The sequence below is a fragment of the Arachis stenosperma genome, chromosome 3 (genome assembly GCF_014773155.1).
Source record: "Arachis stenosperma cultivar V10309 chromosome 3, arast.V10309.gnm1.PFL2, whole genome shotgun sequence".
NCBI classification, from domain to species: Eukaryota; Viridiplantae; Streptophyta; class Magnoliopsida; order Fabales; family Fabaceae; genus Arachis; species Arachis stenosperma.
In genome coordinates, this window is record NC_080379.1 from 40,076,445 (window position 1) to 40,091,920 (window position 15,476).

General features: G+C 35.9%; 3 protein-coding genes across 7 annotated transcripts; 2 read left to right on the forward strand and 1 right to left on the reverse strand.

The window, feature by feature from the left end:
- The first annotated feature begins 3,126 nt into the window (after window positions 1-3,126).
- Window positions 3,127-6,832, forward strand: LOC130967380 (uncharacterized). Its single transcript, XM_057892204.1, has 6 exons — window positions 3,127-3,288; window positions 3,438-3,570; window positions 3,765-3,868; window positions 4,461-4,605; window positions 4,715-4,855; window positions 4,979-6,832. The coding sequence occupies exons 1-6, from the start codon at window positions 3,248-3,250 to the stop codon at window positions 6,515-6,517; spliced, it is 2,103 nt and encodes a 700-aa protein (XP_057748187.1). The 5' UTR covers window positions 3,127-3,247; the 3' UTR covers window positions 6,518-6,832.
- A 523-nt stretch (window positions 6,833-7,355) lies between these two features.
- LOC130965950 (uncharacterized) lies at window positions 7,356-8,183 on the forward strand. Its single transcript, XM_057890707.1, has one exon. The coding sequence runs from the start codon at window positions 7,356-7,358 to the stop codon at window positions 8,181-8,183; it is 828 nt and encodes a 275-aa protein (XP_057746690.1).
- Window positions 8,184-8,749: 566 nt separating this feature from the next.
- On the reverse strand, window positions 8,750-11,687 carry LOC130969779 (ras-related protein Rab5-like). Of its 5 annotated transcripts, none has more exons than XM_057895666.1 (8): window positions 11,609-11,687; window positions 11,268-11,341; window positions 10,853-10,905; window positions 10,598-10,765; window positions 9,560-9,608; window positions 9,406-9,479; window positions 9,210-9,303; window positions 8,750-9,122 (listed from the first exon to the last, which is right to left on the reverse strand). In XM_057895666.1, exons 1-8 carry the CDS (start codon window positions 11,614-11,616, stop codon window positions 9,022-9,024), a joined length of 621 nt encoding a protein of 206 aa, XP_057751649.1. In that variant the 5' UTR covers window positions 11,617-11,687; the 3' UTR covers window positions 8,750-9,021. The 5 variants fall into 5 exon arrangements, with proteins under 5 accessions (XP_057751649.1, XP_057751648.1, XP_057751651.1 ...); XM_057895665.1 differs by having other exon boundaries at window positions 8,752-9,122; window positions 10,853-10,930; window positions 11,290-11,341; XM_057895667.1 differs by having other exon boundaries at window positions 8,753-9,122; window positions 10,853-10,930; window positions 11,294-11,341.
- Window positions 11,688-15,476: the final 3,789 nt, after the last annotated feature.

Consider the following 15,476-nt stretch of genomic DNA (forward strand, 5'->3'; position numbering starts at 1 on the left):
ACTTTTATTCATCCAAAAGTATTATTCACCAATGTAGTTGCGTCGAAATGCCCCAACAAAATGGTCAAGTCAAATGTAAGCATCAACATATTTTAAATGTTCTTGTGCTTTTATATTTCAATCACATCTTCCTCTTACTTTTTGCTCATATACTATTGATCATGCTGTTTATTTAATTAATAAAGTTCCATCTTCCATTTTGAATTTTAAATCACCATTTACCATTTGAAATTTTATTTAAAATTACCCCGACTATGAGAATCTTAAAAGTTTTAGATGTCTTTGTTATATTTCTATTTTGATGGCCTAACGTTTAAAATTTGACTCTAGGACTCGCAAAGCTAGTTTTCTCCGCTACAAAAAATGGAGTAAAAGGGTTTTCATTATTTTTTTTTAATATAAAAGTTTTGGTACCTCTAAAAATATGTTATTTTATGAGTCTATATTTTTTCTAGTCAAACAAACCCAACAACATTATGAGCTTAATACACACTCGACACAACAGTCCTTTTCCCTTCTTCATGACCCACAAGAATAAATAACCATCTCACTTCCAATTAGACCATCTCCCCTCCCAATTGACCCACACTATCATCCTCCACCTCTATGCCACACTCCCTTTTCCCATTTTCATATTTACAACAATTAGCTCCAGAATCATTTCTTCTCTCACAATACATACTCCCTCTACATCTTTAACAACGCCACCTACCTCATAATTCTCATTAACGCCAATTCACCCAATCTCAGAATCAACACCACCTCAAACTTTTCCACCTCACCGCAACACTCGTCCACAACACCCTCCCTCTCATTTCTCCGATTATATATGGTCAACTTTCACCTCTTCAAGATCTTCTTCTTCATAGTGTCATTATCCTCTTTCTTCTTTTCTCACTTTCATCTCTTTCTTCTTTCTATTAGAAAATTTTTTTTATTGCATAATAATATTGAGCCCAAGACATTTAAGGAAGACAATACACATTCCCATTGGCGTGATGCTATGTGGGAGAAACTAGCTGCTCTGAATTTAAACCAAATTTAGTCTCTGGTGGATTGTCTTTTGGTTGTAAATAGGTATACGAATAAAGTGGTGTCCAGATAGATCTATTAAACATTACAAGGCTAGTTTTGTGGCAAAGAAATTTTTACAAATTGAGGGTGTAGATTTTCTGAAAATATTTTCTCTCGTTGTTAAGCCAGCAACCATCAGAATTGTCTTGGCACTAGCTTCCTTCAAACAATGACCAATCCAACAGCTTGACGTCAACAACGCCTTTCTTTATGGTGATTTATTTGAGGATGTTTACATATTGTTGTCTCCTGGAGTGCCTTCTTCGCGGCCCAATTAATGTCGCAAGTTGTTAAAATTCCTATATAGTCTTCACTAATCAAGTTGAAAGTGGCACAAAGAATCATTCATTCTTCTACTTTCTTATGGGTACCAACAAACAATATTTGATTATAACATGTTTATTAAGTTTCTGGGAACTGAAGTATGTATATTGTTAGTTTATGTGGACGATATTGTAATTATCAAAAATTCGTTATCTAAAATAGGCAACATCAAACATATTTTAAATAAGAATTTTTGGATTAAAGATTTGGGTACATTAAAATATTTTTTAGGAATTGAAGTTGCATACTCTGTAAAAGAATCTCTTTATCTCAGCAAAAATATTGTTTCGATTTAATATCTAATTCTAGTTTGTTAGGTGCGAAATTTGTTTTTGTGCTAATGGATAGTGCTACTAAATTATATCAAGACAACAACCCTCTTATGTATTATCCTTTTATTTATCGTCATCATTTATCTGACCACAACTCGTCCTGACATTATGTATGCCACACAACAATTTAGCCAGTTCATAGCCTCCCCTACTAAGAATCATTATGATGCTACCAATCGGGTTCTTAGATACCTCAAGGGTAGTTCTGGAAAGGGCCTTGTCTTCTCCAAAAGTACTTTTCTTCAGATTTTTGGGTTCAGCAATTCTGATTGGGTTGGTTGTTTGTTTGAACACTCATCGTTCTCTAACTAGTCATTGTTTCGTCATGGGAGATTTGTTGGTTAGTTGAAAAGTCAAGAAACAAAATATTGTGACACGTTCTTCTACTGAAGCAGAGTATCGTGCTTTGGCCAGCACTACATGTGAGCTGCAATGGATTACTCTTCACACTATTTGTGAGTGTCCTCTAATTCTTTATTGTGATAATTGCAACGTACTTCATATGGCAGATAATCCAGTCTTTCATGAACAAACTTAAAGGTTGATTGTCATATAGTACGTCAAAAAGCCTAACACGGTGTCATGAAACTTCTTCTCATCAATTTTTCTCGTCAATGGAAATATACTTATTAAACTCTTATCTCCTCAACCATTTCATCAGAATTTATCCAAGTTGGAGATTATTGACACATTTCATCTATCGGCTTACGAAAACATATTGAAGCATAAACAACAATTAGTCTAAAACAATGTAATACAAACAATTCTGATCAGCTCATATTAAAATATTATTAGAGTTGTTAGTAGTTGAAAATTAGATTAGTAGTGATTAATAGTTAGTAAATAAATATTTATGAGATTAGTTTGTACTATCTCTCTATATAACTTAATTCTTGTATCATGTAAAATATAACTTTAATACATATTTCATTTCTTTTAATATTATTTTTATTTTATTGTTAATTTTAGAGGTCAAAAGGGTAATTTAATGTTTAATATGCAAGAAACTTCAGCTTTTGCTTACCCCCGGATTAGGCTACAGTAAATATGCCGTTAATTGTTGAAACTTGAAACCATAATCACAACGGCTCTTAAGCCACTAAGTCCCTTTCTGTCCCCACTCAATGGCGCTTCCTTCATGAATTATTCTTATGCCATCCAGCTCAGCATACACTCCCAACTCACTTTGCATCCTCATCGTTCATCGCTTTCCCACCTGATGTTTCTTTTTATCCAAATCTGAATGACCGAAACTACCCTTGCAACGTTCACATTTTGCTTCGTCATAATCGCAAAAACCAGAGGCCATTATGGGCTTAATTTGGAAATTCATATCCTCATTTTTAAATGAAATATAATATTTCTTTTTCTGTCTCATCGAGTCATCGTCCTCTTCTTCCACTTCAGCATAGTGCTCTGTGTTTTTACTCTTAGTCAATGGTGAATCTCGCATTTTGAGCTACCGAGTCCAGCAGACAAACTCACCGAGTCAAACCACCGAGTGGAGATCTAGCAGCATGTTGGACGGTCTACTTGGCAGAGGCTTTGCCGCTAAATGGTTCGCACTTCTTTTCTTTGATTTGTGCCTATGTATATTTCATTTTCCGGTTGATTGTTGTTATCTGATCAAGAAAGTGTTGAAGGATTTGACAATGCGGATTTACTGAATGTAATGCGCGGTTTCTCTTATTCTCTTTGCGTTTTCAGCAAATCGCTGATCAAACTCACCAAGAGTCGGATCGATGTGATACGAAGGAAGAGAAGAGCGACCGAGAAGTTTCTGAAGAAAGATATGGCTGATCTGCTCACGAACGGTCTCGATATCAATGCCTATGGAAGAGTAATGCTTCCTTTGTTCTGTATTTTAGAGCAATCTTAGGTCTCGTTTATTTTGGATTCTTTGAGTAGGTTATCCTGTGGATCGATGTGATAACCTGTTTGCAATTGTGTCAAGGATGGCCTTTGTTTTGTTCTCTTGCATCATCATGAAGTTTTCTCAATTTAAGTATTGTCTCGCTTGCGAGGTGGTTACAGGCTGAGGGACTGTTGGTTGAGCTAACACTGTCATCTTGTTATGATTTTGTTGAGCAATCCTGCGAGTTTGTATTGAAGCACCTCTCAGTCATGCACAAACTGAGGTATGATCTTTCTCTTAATGATTTCTTCTCGCTGTTAATGTTGATTCATCGGATTTCAGCTGCATCAATGATTTCTCTTTGCTTCATCATATCTCAACAAACATAAATGTAGGAATTGCATTATTTTTATGGAAATATTTCAAGTTCTGTCCATGCCATTCTGAAAAGAAAAAAGTCGCTTTAATTGTCATCAACACAAAAAACTCGACTCTAAACCATAAGTATCTGTGACTGCATCAACCGAATATAACTCTGGCCTTTGTGCATGCAGTTTTTCTGTGTTGGACACGAATGTAATCATATAAGTTGGTGTGTTGCTTAACAATACATGTGGTGAATACTGATTACAATCAACTTACGCATTATTGCCTTGGGAAGGTGGTGTTGTTGGAAATAGTTTCTCGGCAATGCTGATGTTGAATTTAATGTTTTCTTTTATTTGTCTATCTATTATAGTTACCGACTGAGATGAATTGCTTGGATAGTTACAGTGCCACATATATCCCTGAATTCTTATGGTTCAGTAGGTGTTTCAAAATTATCATTAACTTCAGAACTTGATAGTCTAGATAACTGCTTCCATTTCTTTCAGTGGGTGCCCTGAGGAATGTAGGGATGCGGTAGCATCTCTGATGTTTGCTGCTGCTAGATTTTCCGATTTACCAGAGTTACGGGACCTTAGGCAAATGTTTCAGGAGAGATATGGGAATTCCATAGAATGTTATGTCAATCAGGAGGTGACCATTCATAATTTTATCCTTATTAGAACATTATTTATGAATGACTCATTCAGTCGTTCCTAGTTTTCTGCAGTCTGCACTGACTCACTAAATTTCTCATTATTAGTTTGCTGCAAATTTGAATTTTAAGTCTTCAACATTGGAGAAGAAGGTCTGCTTGATGCAACGGATTGCATCTGAGTTTTCAATAAAGTGGGACTCCAAGGATTTTGAGCAGAGGATGTCAAAGTCGTCTGCTTTTCAGCAGGTGCTGTCTTCAAAATTTCCTTCATCATAGCCTCATTATCAAATTGAATGCTTTGCGAATTCTTAAATTTTTTAGAATGTCTCTAAAATTCTTATATTTTTCTTATATAAATTACTTGCACAGGGTCATGATACTCGTACGTCTAACCCTTTGACTGATAACAATATACCATCACATGCCAAGTGTGCTACCACAACAGGAGTCAAGCGTGATACTCTGTTCGACAAAAGTCCTGACCATCCAAACAAGGCGTACAGATTTCAGAATGGTAAGGAAGCTGTTGTCCTAAACAGAGATGATGGTGGTCTTCAGTTCAGATCCACACACCCTGAAAATGGATTCAAGCCACTAAATGCTGTTGAAGTAATTCAAAAAAGGGACGTCCATGATAATCCATTAACAGGAAGGCATAATAATAATTGGAAGGAGAATAGTATGCTAAAACCAAATCAGCATTCATCACAGAAGAAAACAGTGGAACAATTTGAAGGCGGTTCCATGCTGCAAGACAATTCATTCGCCACAAGACAGGATACTACTAAGAGAAGTGATAGAGGAGGTTATCGGAAGGAGGGTAGCATGCCAAAATCTATTGGGGATTCATTACAAGAGAAAACAGTGAGACAATTTGAAGATGCTTCTAAGCTGCATGACAGTTGTGGGGATACCACCCATCTTAGAGAAAACCATGACTCTACAACTGCTAGAAAATCACCTAGTCGTCTAGGAATGCGATTTAAGAGTAATGCGGATGAGCCATTTGCTGCTAATGATGTTACCATGCCTGATACTGATAACTTGTACAGAGAAGTTCAAAAGGATGAAACTCCTAAGCAGAAGCGCTACTACAGTAATGCCATTCCACCACCATATGTCAAACCTAAATCCAAACAGCAGAACAGCATATTTGGAGTAAATATGTCTTCAAATATTGACAGTGATGGTACCTCTATATATCTTTCAGCGCATGATAGGCCTGACACTGCCTCTACATCAGAGAGGATTCAAATAGGTTGGGAGGATGATGATCCTGACCAGCATTGGCAGGCCAATAGGCACAAGAGACCAAGTAAACAGAGTCATGAAGAAGGGTATTATGTTTGTGAAGATGCTAATGAAGCCTCTGTGTTGAAACCAAAATCCACGAGGCGGAAGCACTTAAGATCTCGATCCAGTCACACTGATGCTAAAAATGAAGATACTGGACCAAGGAGAAAATCGAGGAGCAGAAGCAGGAGACGAGGTGAATCAAGGCATGGCCTGCAAACTTTGTTGGATGATGAGCGATATCAAAATGCTGAAGAGGAAAGGTTAATAGACAAATTATTGATCCATTATAGCAAAAAACCATCGATCATTGTACCTGAGAAACTAAGAAGAAATTCTAAAAACAGTCATCCGCCCGAAATGGATCACACAACCAGGGAATTTCTACAGAATGAAAGGCAGGATGGATCTAATAAGTCACAAGAGATGGCTACTTATCCTCCACGATCAGTTTCCCTTCCTCGTGAACAAACTAGAGAGGTGGAAATTAAGAAAGTATATACTCGAGCTGCTACATTTCAGCCAGATAGATCTGAAGGAACTCGGCATGTACATCCCAAGTTACCGGACTATGATGATTTATCAGCTAGGTTTGCAGCCTTGAGAGGAAGATGAAGAATGAAATTATAGTAACGATCAATGAATGAATGCTCCATCTTTCCTAAACTAATTGGAGATCGTCACGCTTTAATCTCATAGTGTTTGTACTTGGCATGATTCAAGATTGCACGGTCGCGCTTTAATATCTTCCTTAGAATTGTCTACTGATGGTCCCATTTGTATCGGTTGACGTAATATTGTATAGGTTGCACGCGACGTTACTTCAAGTTTTGCCATTTATGATTGTATTAGTGTCTAACAAAAATTGATGGTCTTCCTATTTTCTTCGGGTTGACATCTGGTACAATAAAAGAAGTTGAATATGATGCATTGGCAGAGGGCTCTTACATCTCTTTACTCTTTTTCCCCACACCTCAGACCATAAAATGCTATTGAATCTTACAAAGGTCAAATTTATTTTATCAATTCTAATAAGGAATACCTTTGCAAAAATGCTGAATTTCTCTCGAGAGTTGAGAACGACTGAACGAGGGATGGTGTTCACTCTGGATGAATGCAACTATGCAAAGGTGTTAACTTTATAGCATAGCTGTTAGAGGAGTTAACAGCAAATTGACGACGGACAAATCTGACCTTGTTGAGTGTCAGAACTCAGAACCCAACTCAGAACTCTCTTACCCAAGCTGTTGTGTTCCCTAGGGACCATTTACCCTTTCTAAGATTCGCTTGCGCATGTCCATGTCCAATCTCTATTCATCTCTATGTCAAGGTGGGTAAAGTACTGTTTCCCGCCAAAACAAAGGTGCTTGCTTCTTCCCAACCTTTACCTTGTCCTTATTAGCGTGCCCTCCTTTGCCGCCGCATTCTAAGCAAAGAGACAGAACCCAAAGAGATGAAGGGCACATCCAAAATGATAATGGGTGCAACCTTGGTTATGGTTGTTATCCTCGCCGTTGTGCTTGCCCTTATACTTGTCCTCCTTGCTGAGCTCTATTGTTCTCTCTTACTCCGCCGGCGCCACCACAGAAAAACCGACTCCAACGCCATCCCCATCGCCGCCACCCAAACAACCACCACCACAGACAATGCTGCTTCAGCTTCACACCCACAACACCACCTTCCTCCACCACCTCCACCTCCGCCTCCAGCTCCTCATTTCAGGAGCATTTATGCTCAGGGAGTTCTCCAAGCCCCAAGTAGCTTCCTTTTACCAGCAGTTGTTGTTGGTTGCGATGATCAAGACATAGTTGGACCAAAGAAGCTTCATTCTGTGCTTCAAATCCAAACCCAAGAACCCAATGCGAGCCCTCCTCAAGTTGGAGCTCTCTCTTCATCTTCTTCATTCATATCGAAACCACCACAAAAGGCAAACCAAGAAGACCCACTTGAAGATGGGGAACACCACCTTGTGTACATTTCAAATCCCATTTATGAGACAAGCGGGGCAGACACCCCATTTGAGACACCAGAGAGCTCACCATCGCATTTAGAGAGAAATGGAACCGGTTCTTCTGAGGAAGACGATGAAGCAGCTCCTCCATATACACCACCTTTGACCCCAATGAAGAAGCTCCCTCCTGCTGAAGCTGGGTCTGCTTCTGTATCTCTATCTCTGAGAGATGCAAGGTCATTGGACACTTCAGGCAGCGATTCTCGCAGCATTAACAATGATCCCTCTTCGTCATCCTCCGCTTCCCCTTGCACTTCCCCATCTTGGTAATCAACTCTCCTCCATCAATGCCGTAGAAAGCTTCATTCTCTTGTTAATGTTGTGAATGCATGTATATTAATTAATGTTATTAGTGAGCACTGAGCAGGCAGGCAGGGTCTTTTGTCCTAATTAGCGAGTGAGAGAAGAAGCTACGAGTAATTTTGTTTCATAACTGCCACTCATAATTGATTGCTTTCTTGCTTCTTACCATTGGAAATGGACGGTTTGTTGCTTTCCCATTATTACTCCTCCTACTTTTGCATTCTTAGTTAATATTTCATTCCATATTTTTATACTTTGTAAAATTAGACTGACTCCGCTAAATAAATGCTAATGGAAAAGAGTGCTACTATATATTAGGAGTTTAGGACTATTAAAGTCCACTTATAAGAACTGTTTTGGCAATTTACTACAACAAAAGGAGAAAACCATAATTTCCTCTTTTTTATTTGGAGAAAAAAAGTACTGTTTCTTGCTTTTTGATATGATAAATGAGTTTGGCAATTTTGTGGGCATGGACAAATAAATAATTAGAATAAACAGGGACAACGCAGGGACAGCCTTAGTTCTTACTCCTGTGCAATAAGGACAAGAATGCTTGTTGGTGCTGGAACTCCATTAGGCAAGAAGTTTCATTTAACAGCCTCACGGTCTTATTATTAAACACAGTTAATCAGCTATCCTATGTGCTTTAGATAAAGAAAAATAAATTATTGCATGCGGTTTGGGCGTTACTTTGTAGGTTTGTTTCTTTATTCATCCATCTTAAAAGTAGGAAAATACCAAGTTAGAAGCTTCTGGAATACAAATGAAATGCAGATTCAACTTATATTGATAATAGCATTAACTAAACACAGCAAAACAAACTTCTTCTTCTGGTTTCTTGAGGTATGCTATGCAGCTTGATTCCGGTTTGGCGTGAAGGGTTTGCTTTTGCCAATCTCTTTGCTGCAAAAAGAAAAGGAAAGAAACACACACATTCGATCACTCATTCAGGTTTATTTGATGGTAGAGTTAGAGATTAACACCGCCTACCTATTTCATAGAAGAGCTCGTTCACATTCTGTGCAGTTTTTGCTGAAGTTTCAAGAAAAGACAATCCATTTTCTTTCGCATATTCTTCACCCTCCTGCATAGACATGAAACAAACATCACCGTTTCACCACCAAAAACCTAATTCTTTCATTAAATTTGCACATGTAATGTAAGCATATAGATAAAAAAGAAATACCTCATTTGCAACCTTTCTCTCCGCTTCCAAATCAGCCTTGTTAGCCACCAAAAACATTATCAAACTCGGATTTGCTGATCACATGGTTTATCAGATAAATTGAGTTAGAATCCTAGTTACTCGCTACTCATTTATTAGATATAGACAAACTTACCATGTCGTTGTACTTGTTGAACCCACTTCTTTGCTCGCGCAAAAGATTCCTGGTTACACAATGCATCACTTACAAATCATCACTTCTTTTTTCTTTTTTTTTTTGGTCAAGGGGATTAGAGAGTCCCAATCTTAGGCATTACACCTATGTACTACACACTCACACACACTATATGAGTACACACTATTAGCATGGTTCTATATTCCTCCAAGAGGATTTGAACCCGGTGCAGCTCTATGTGAGTAGGGGTGGCAATGAGGCGGGTAGGGGAGGGTTTTTGCTCTACCCGACCTCGCCCCGTGCCACAGTAACCCGCATAAAACCCGTCCCGCTCTTACCCACGGGTAGTAAAAAGTTAAACCCTAACCCGTTTCCGCGCGTACCCGTCCCGCCCCTATAATTATTAAAATCTAATAAATAAAATTAAACTTTAAAATTTATATAACCGTCATCACATACATAACATAAATTAAAATAAAATTTTATATATGATACAATATTATCAATCATTTTACTAATTATTTCATATATATTATACATATTATATATTAAAATTATATATTATATATGTACCGGGGCGGGTAAGGGCGGATAGTACCTAAACCCGACTCCGCCCCGAGCGGATAGAGACGGGGTGGGTACCCGCGGATTCGGGTGATGTTGCTATCCCTATATGTGAGGTAAACAAAGTTGCCATCGACTGCATCATCATGTTTGTTTTATTTTTCGTGCACTGCTCCTCATGTATGGACCTCAGCTTTTACATGTGAAGACTAGTTTTCTACAAAAATGTTTTATTTTTATTCTAACATATAAAAACACTTGGAAATTATGAGAATTTCTGATCCAAAAAAAAATTTTGAGACTTATAGCCTTATAGGCTTTTATCCTTGAAACAACTGTGAAGTTTACTTATATAGATATGAATTCAAGAGGTTCATTTAAGGATCATTTGGGTAAGAAACAATGAAATGATATAAGCGAATATTGAAACAAGTGATTAGTGATGAGATGATTAATAAAGTTAGTAGTTAGTACCATGCTTGTAATGTCATAGACAACAATGGCAGCAGCAGCACCACGATAGTACATAGGGGCCAAACTATGGTAACGTTCCTGCCCTGCTGTGTCCCATATATCAAATTTGACAGTGGCTTCGTTCAAAGACAAAACCTGAGTGAAGAACGCTGCCCCAATTGTTGATTCCTGCACCCTTCCACATAGAATAAGGTTAATCCATTCCCAACACTAATAGCCATATAAATATAAGAAAATACAATAACTAAGAGTAACCTGGTACTCAGAAAATTGGCCTTTCACAAATCTAAGAACCAAACTTGTCTTCCCTGCTCCCATGTCCCCAAGAAGTACCTGCCAGATCATTAATCATTATTCATCGCCTGATTATTCAGGCTTGCCTCTTTTTCTAATGATATTGATGAAAGTATATAACATAAATGGTCCAAGATATATGTATACAAGGAGCTACTAGAGGACATTGCAAATGAATAGATCAAAGCCAACGTGTGTCACATGATCAAATATTACTATGGTTGCACATCAAAACTTGTGATAGATTTTGCACAAGGAATTAGTGGAATTCAAATTATTTATATTACAAGCTATCTGCTTCTATCAATCCACTATAATTACTTAATTAATAATAATATGCAAAACAAATATAGATCTATTTATTGAAAGGAGTTACCCTTATTTAATTGAAGACATACCCACCAGTTTGGCTTGTAAACGCTTGTTTCCAGTCCTTGCCATGGCTTAGAGCTAATCAATGAAAAAAGGTGGACAAAATTTCCACAGATTATTGAAAAGCGAACCTAGAAAAAGGCAATGATATGTTCCAGAAAAAGAGCTAGGGAAGAATAAGAGAGGATGATTAGTGCTAATGCCAAAGAGAAACAAATAAAGGGGCAACCGAAGCAAAGACAAATTGAAAAGAATGGTAGATTTAGTTGGACTGGTTGTTATGCTGATTTCTTCTCTATTTATGTAATGAGAAATGTATGACTCACTAATGAGTTGTTCCATTACCTTGACATCTTATCAACACACCAAAATGCAATCCCTTTTCTTCATGAGTCATAATCCATTCAAATTATTACTTTTGGCAACTATCATCGTCTTTTCTCCTCCATAATATTATTCAACCACACACACATAAGTGATCAAAAAAATACTTGAGAGCAAAGAGGTTTGAAAATTAGGATTTTCGTCTTTAAGCTTAGCACACATAAGAAAATATTTTAAGGACATATGTTTGTCAATAATTAATAAAGGTTAGTGCTGCCTGGATTCACTAGAGCGAAAAAAGCATCTAGCGAGTATATCGTACTTGCATTATGAATTTAGGATTATGGTATTTTAGAATTAGAAATGCTAAAGAGCCAGTAGAATTTATTACTCAAAAGTTAATCACCAATATTTAAAAGTATGTTACTCGATTGCAAAACTAAAAAATTGGACTAAGGGTTAAAAGTGTTGATCAAAAATCCTAAATTTGCTAATTCTTGAGTTTTTCTCTTAGAATCTTATGAATTTTTTAAGCTCTTTGGGGCAACTCTAAATAAGACTCGGCAAATTAGTACCATGTTGGATCAAATTAAGTCTTTATTATTAGACCACTACCAAGAATATCTTTACTATTAGGCCCAAGATTATAATCTAGGAACGATATAACTTTTTTTTCTTCTTAACTAGAATCACATTAATCACAAGTCTAATTAGCTACTATAGGTTAATTACTTAGAGCCCGTTTGGGAAGTAGCAGAAGCTACTTATTTTAACTTTTAGATTATGAAAAGTCATAATCTATATGTTTGACACTGTTTTAAAAAAAGCTTTTAACTTTTCGAAAAATTAATTTGCAACTTTTTGAAGAAGTAGAAATATATGACTTCTTCCTTCTTGAGAAGTCATTCTACCACTTACTTAAAAAAAATTAATTTTAAAACAAAAAAATTTACTTTTCTTCTTGACTCTATGAAAAATACTGACTCTTCATCACCATTTTCACACAAGGTCTGCTAGAAGCACTGGCCTTCCACCATCATTCTCATACAATATTTCGTCTCACCATTTTTACGTAATGAAACATCTGATGGAAGTATTAATCCTCCACCACATTTTCAGATAATATTACATCTGAACAACTTACTGCATATATTCCTTCTAAATATTTTTTTATCATTTTATCACTATTTTTTATTATTAAATTTGTATTCAAGTGTGGTATGAAATTTCAGTTTTAATTTTATTTTTTTCATATGTAATTTTATAGCTTATTATTATTTTCATAGTTAATTATAACAAGTTCTTGACATCAATAAAGGAAAAGAGAGTTCTAATAGGAATAAAAATAAAAAATAAAAAACAGCAATAAAATATACATTGACATACATTTTATATTTATTTTTTATTTTCACCTACCATATCATACACAATATTAGTGATTAGGTTATGTAAAATCAACATTTAATATTGAAAAGTATTTGTTATCATCGTTATTTTAATATTCATTCTCTTTTGTAAAAAAAAATTTATCTTTTGAGTTATTTATCCAAACGCTACAACTTTAAAATAAGTACTTTTATAACTAAAAATTCAAACACAAAATAACTTATTTATAAGCTGTTATTAATAAAAGTCCTTATATTTTAAACTCCTTTTCCAAAAGAACTTATTTAAGTTATTTACCCAAACTGGGCCTTAATTGTTAAGTCTTTCAAATTTTAAATTTTAAGATGACATAATAAATACAACTTGTTCTTGTGATGATAAATTCTTCGTTATTGTATAACTTGTTCTGGACGAAGTCAAATTTGCTTCTTTCTTAGCGGATGATGTATATTTTGGTAATAAAAAAATATAGAGGTGCAGATTTTTGTAAAAGGTCCTTCAATGCTAAAATTAATATATAAGTGTATATTTCAATGGTAACATCACCATATGAAGTAAAAAAGCATATATTCTTTCGGAATTCTAATGTTATCGAACTAGGAATAAAAATAGTCTTAATGAGGATGATGATGATGATTTTATTAGTTATCATTTAGAGAAAAGTCAATTCATCAACAAAATACGCAGTTTGTCAACTGCCAACTACGATACGTACATATACGCTAATATACAAAGTCTGATTAGCCCTTTATAACAAAGATTAAAGTAATGTGCGCATATTCACTCGATTGAAGCCAAGGCGCTTTGTCTCTTTTTTTTTTTTTTCGCTAAATTATTTTGCAAGTTTTGTTCTTCGATTCAAATTCACATACATTTTCTGTCTCCTACTTTTTCCTGTCTCTTTCATCTCCACTCATTCTTTTCCATCAACTTCACTTCTCTATTCTCAAATTTCAAGTTCCGCCACCCAAATCACTTCTTCTTAGATCATCCTACCCTTTTCACTTCATTAAAATTTTCTGATCTCTTCCTGAATTTTATTTCTATACAGTTCAATTTCACTCCCCTTTTATTCTCCTGTTACCACCCAAGACCCTCCCTTCTCTCCTAGTCTCTTCTTCCCTTTTTTCTTTTTCTAGAAGACTCCACAAGTCACTGCCATTCACTAGAGATTCCAAGAAAGAGAAGAGTCTACCTGCAAAAAGTCTTAAGTTCTCCACGAGTCGTGCATTGTACCCACGGGCTAGGATCTAAAGTTAATATTAAAATATAGGATAATTTACGCATATAATTTAAATAAAGATTAAAATTACACAAATATCTTAAACTAAATTTAATTACATGCATATTTTATTTGACTTTTTATGTAAATTGAATCAAATAAATTCGATTTATATTCTTTTTCAATATAAATCAAATCAATTAGATTCGATTTACACTATGTTGGAAGTACATGATAAATCAAAATCATTAAACTCGATTTATACGATATTGGTGGTAGCACATGGTAATTCGATTTACCCTAGATATATAACCCATAGTAAATCGAATATATTGAATTCGATTTATAAGAAAGACATGCAAAGTAAATCGAATCAAATATATTCGAATTACAAGGAGACGCCATCAATATAAATCAAAATCAATTGATTTGATTTAGTGTTGGTATTTTCTATATAAGAATTTGAATTAAGTTGATACGATTTATAGCTACATTTCATCCCTTCCACCATATCCCATGCGAGAGAGAATTCTCAGACCACAAAATGATAAGGTTCAAAACTGCAGATATCCCTTCCACCATATCCTATACGAGAGAGAATTCTCAAACCACAAAATGATAAGGTTCAAAATTGCAGATAAGGTTCAAAATTGCAGATATGGATGATGACTCAAATCATATCTATCGGTTGGATGGAATTGTCCATATTGCTGGTAAAATCAATAAAGAGGTTATTAGATAAAATTTCTGTTCTTCAAGTTAGAGTAGAAATGTTAGCAATACTGAGTGACATAGACACTACTAGAAAACTAGTTATTACAGACGGATATTTCCGACGGATTTTATCCCACGGAAATACAGAGGGAATTTCAGAGGGATTTTTTGTCGGAAAACAAAAAAAATGAATTAGCATAAATTACAGACGGAAAAGAGAATCTGTCGATAATTCCGTCGAAAAAATTAATTTTTTCTTTCGTAGAATGATTACAGACGGATTTTCCGTCTGTAATTAAGTAGACAAAACGCGCATTTTATTAAATTATTACAGACAGAAAATCTGTCTCTAATTTAAATGAAATCCGTCGGAAATATTGAAAACCCTAGTTTTATCACGCTCCATTCACACCTAGTTTTCAAATGCTGTAGAAGGCTCATCCCTCCAACTCTTCGCCCTGCACCCCGCCGCCAACAGCTACCGCAGTCTCTGCCGCCACGGCAGCCACGCAGCCCCCGCATCAGCCCTCGCAGCTCCCCGCAACCCCCACAGCCTCGCAGCCCCTA

Excerpts from the sequence above, each read along its gene's own strand:
- LOC130965950 (XM_057890707.1), top strand. The coding sequence starts at position 7,356 with ATGAAGGGCACATCCAAAATGATAATGGGTGCAACCTTGGTTATGGTT.
- LOC130969779 (XM_057895665.1), bottom strand. Across the intron at positions 10,766-10,852 it reads GCCAATTTTCTGAGTACCAG|GAATCAACAATTGGGGCAGC; the intron begins GTTACTCTTAGT and ends GGAAGGGTGCAG. Across the intron at positions 9,480-9,559 it reads TCAACAAGTACAACGACATG|CAAATCCGAGTTTGATAATG; the intron begins GTAAGTTTGTCT and ends CCATGTGATCAG.
- LOC130967380 (XM_057892204.1), top strand. The coding sequence starts at position 3,248 with ATGTTGGACGGTCTACTTGGCAGAGGCTTTGCCGCTAAATG. Across the intron at positions 3,869-4,460 it reads TCAGTCATGCACAAACTGAG|TGGGTGCCCTGAGGAATGTA; the intron begins GTATGATCTTTC and ends CATTTCTTTCAG. Across the intron at positions 4,856-4,978 it reads AGTCGTCTGCTTTTCAGCAG|GGTCATGATACTCGTACGTC; the intron begins GTGCTGTCTTCA and ends TTACTTGCACAG.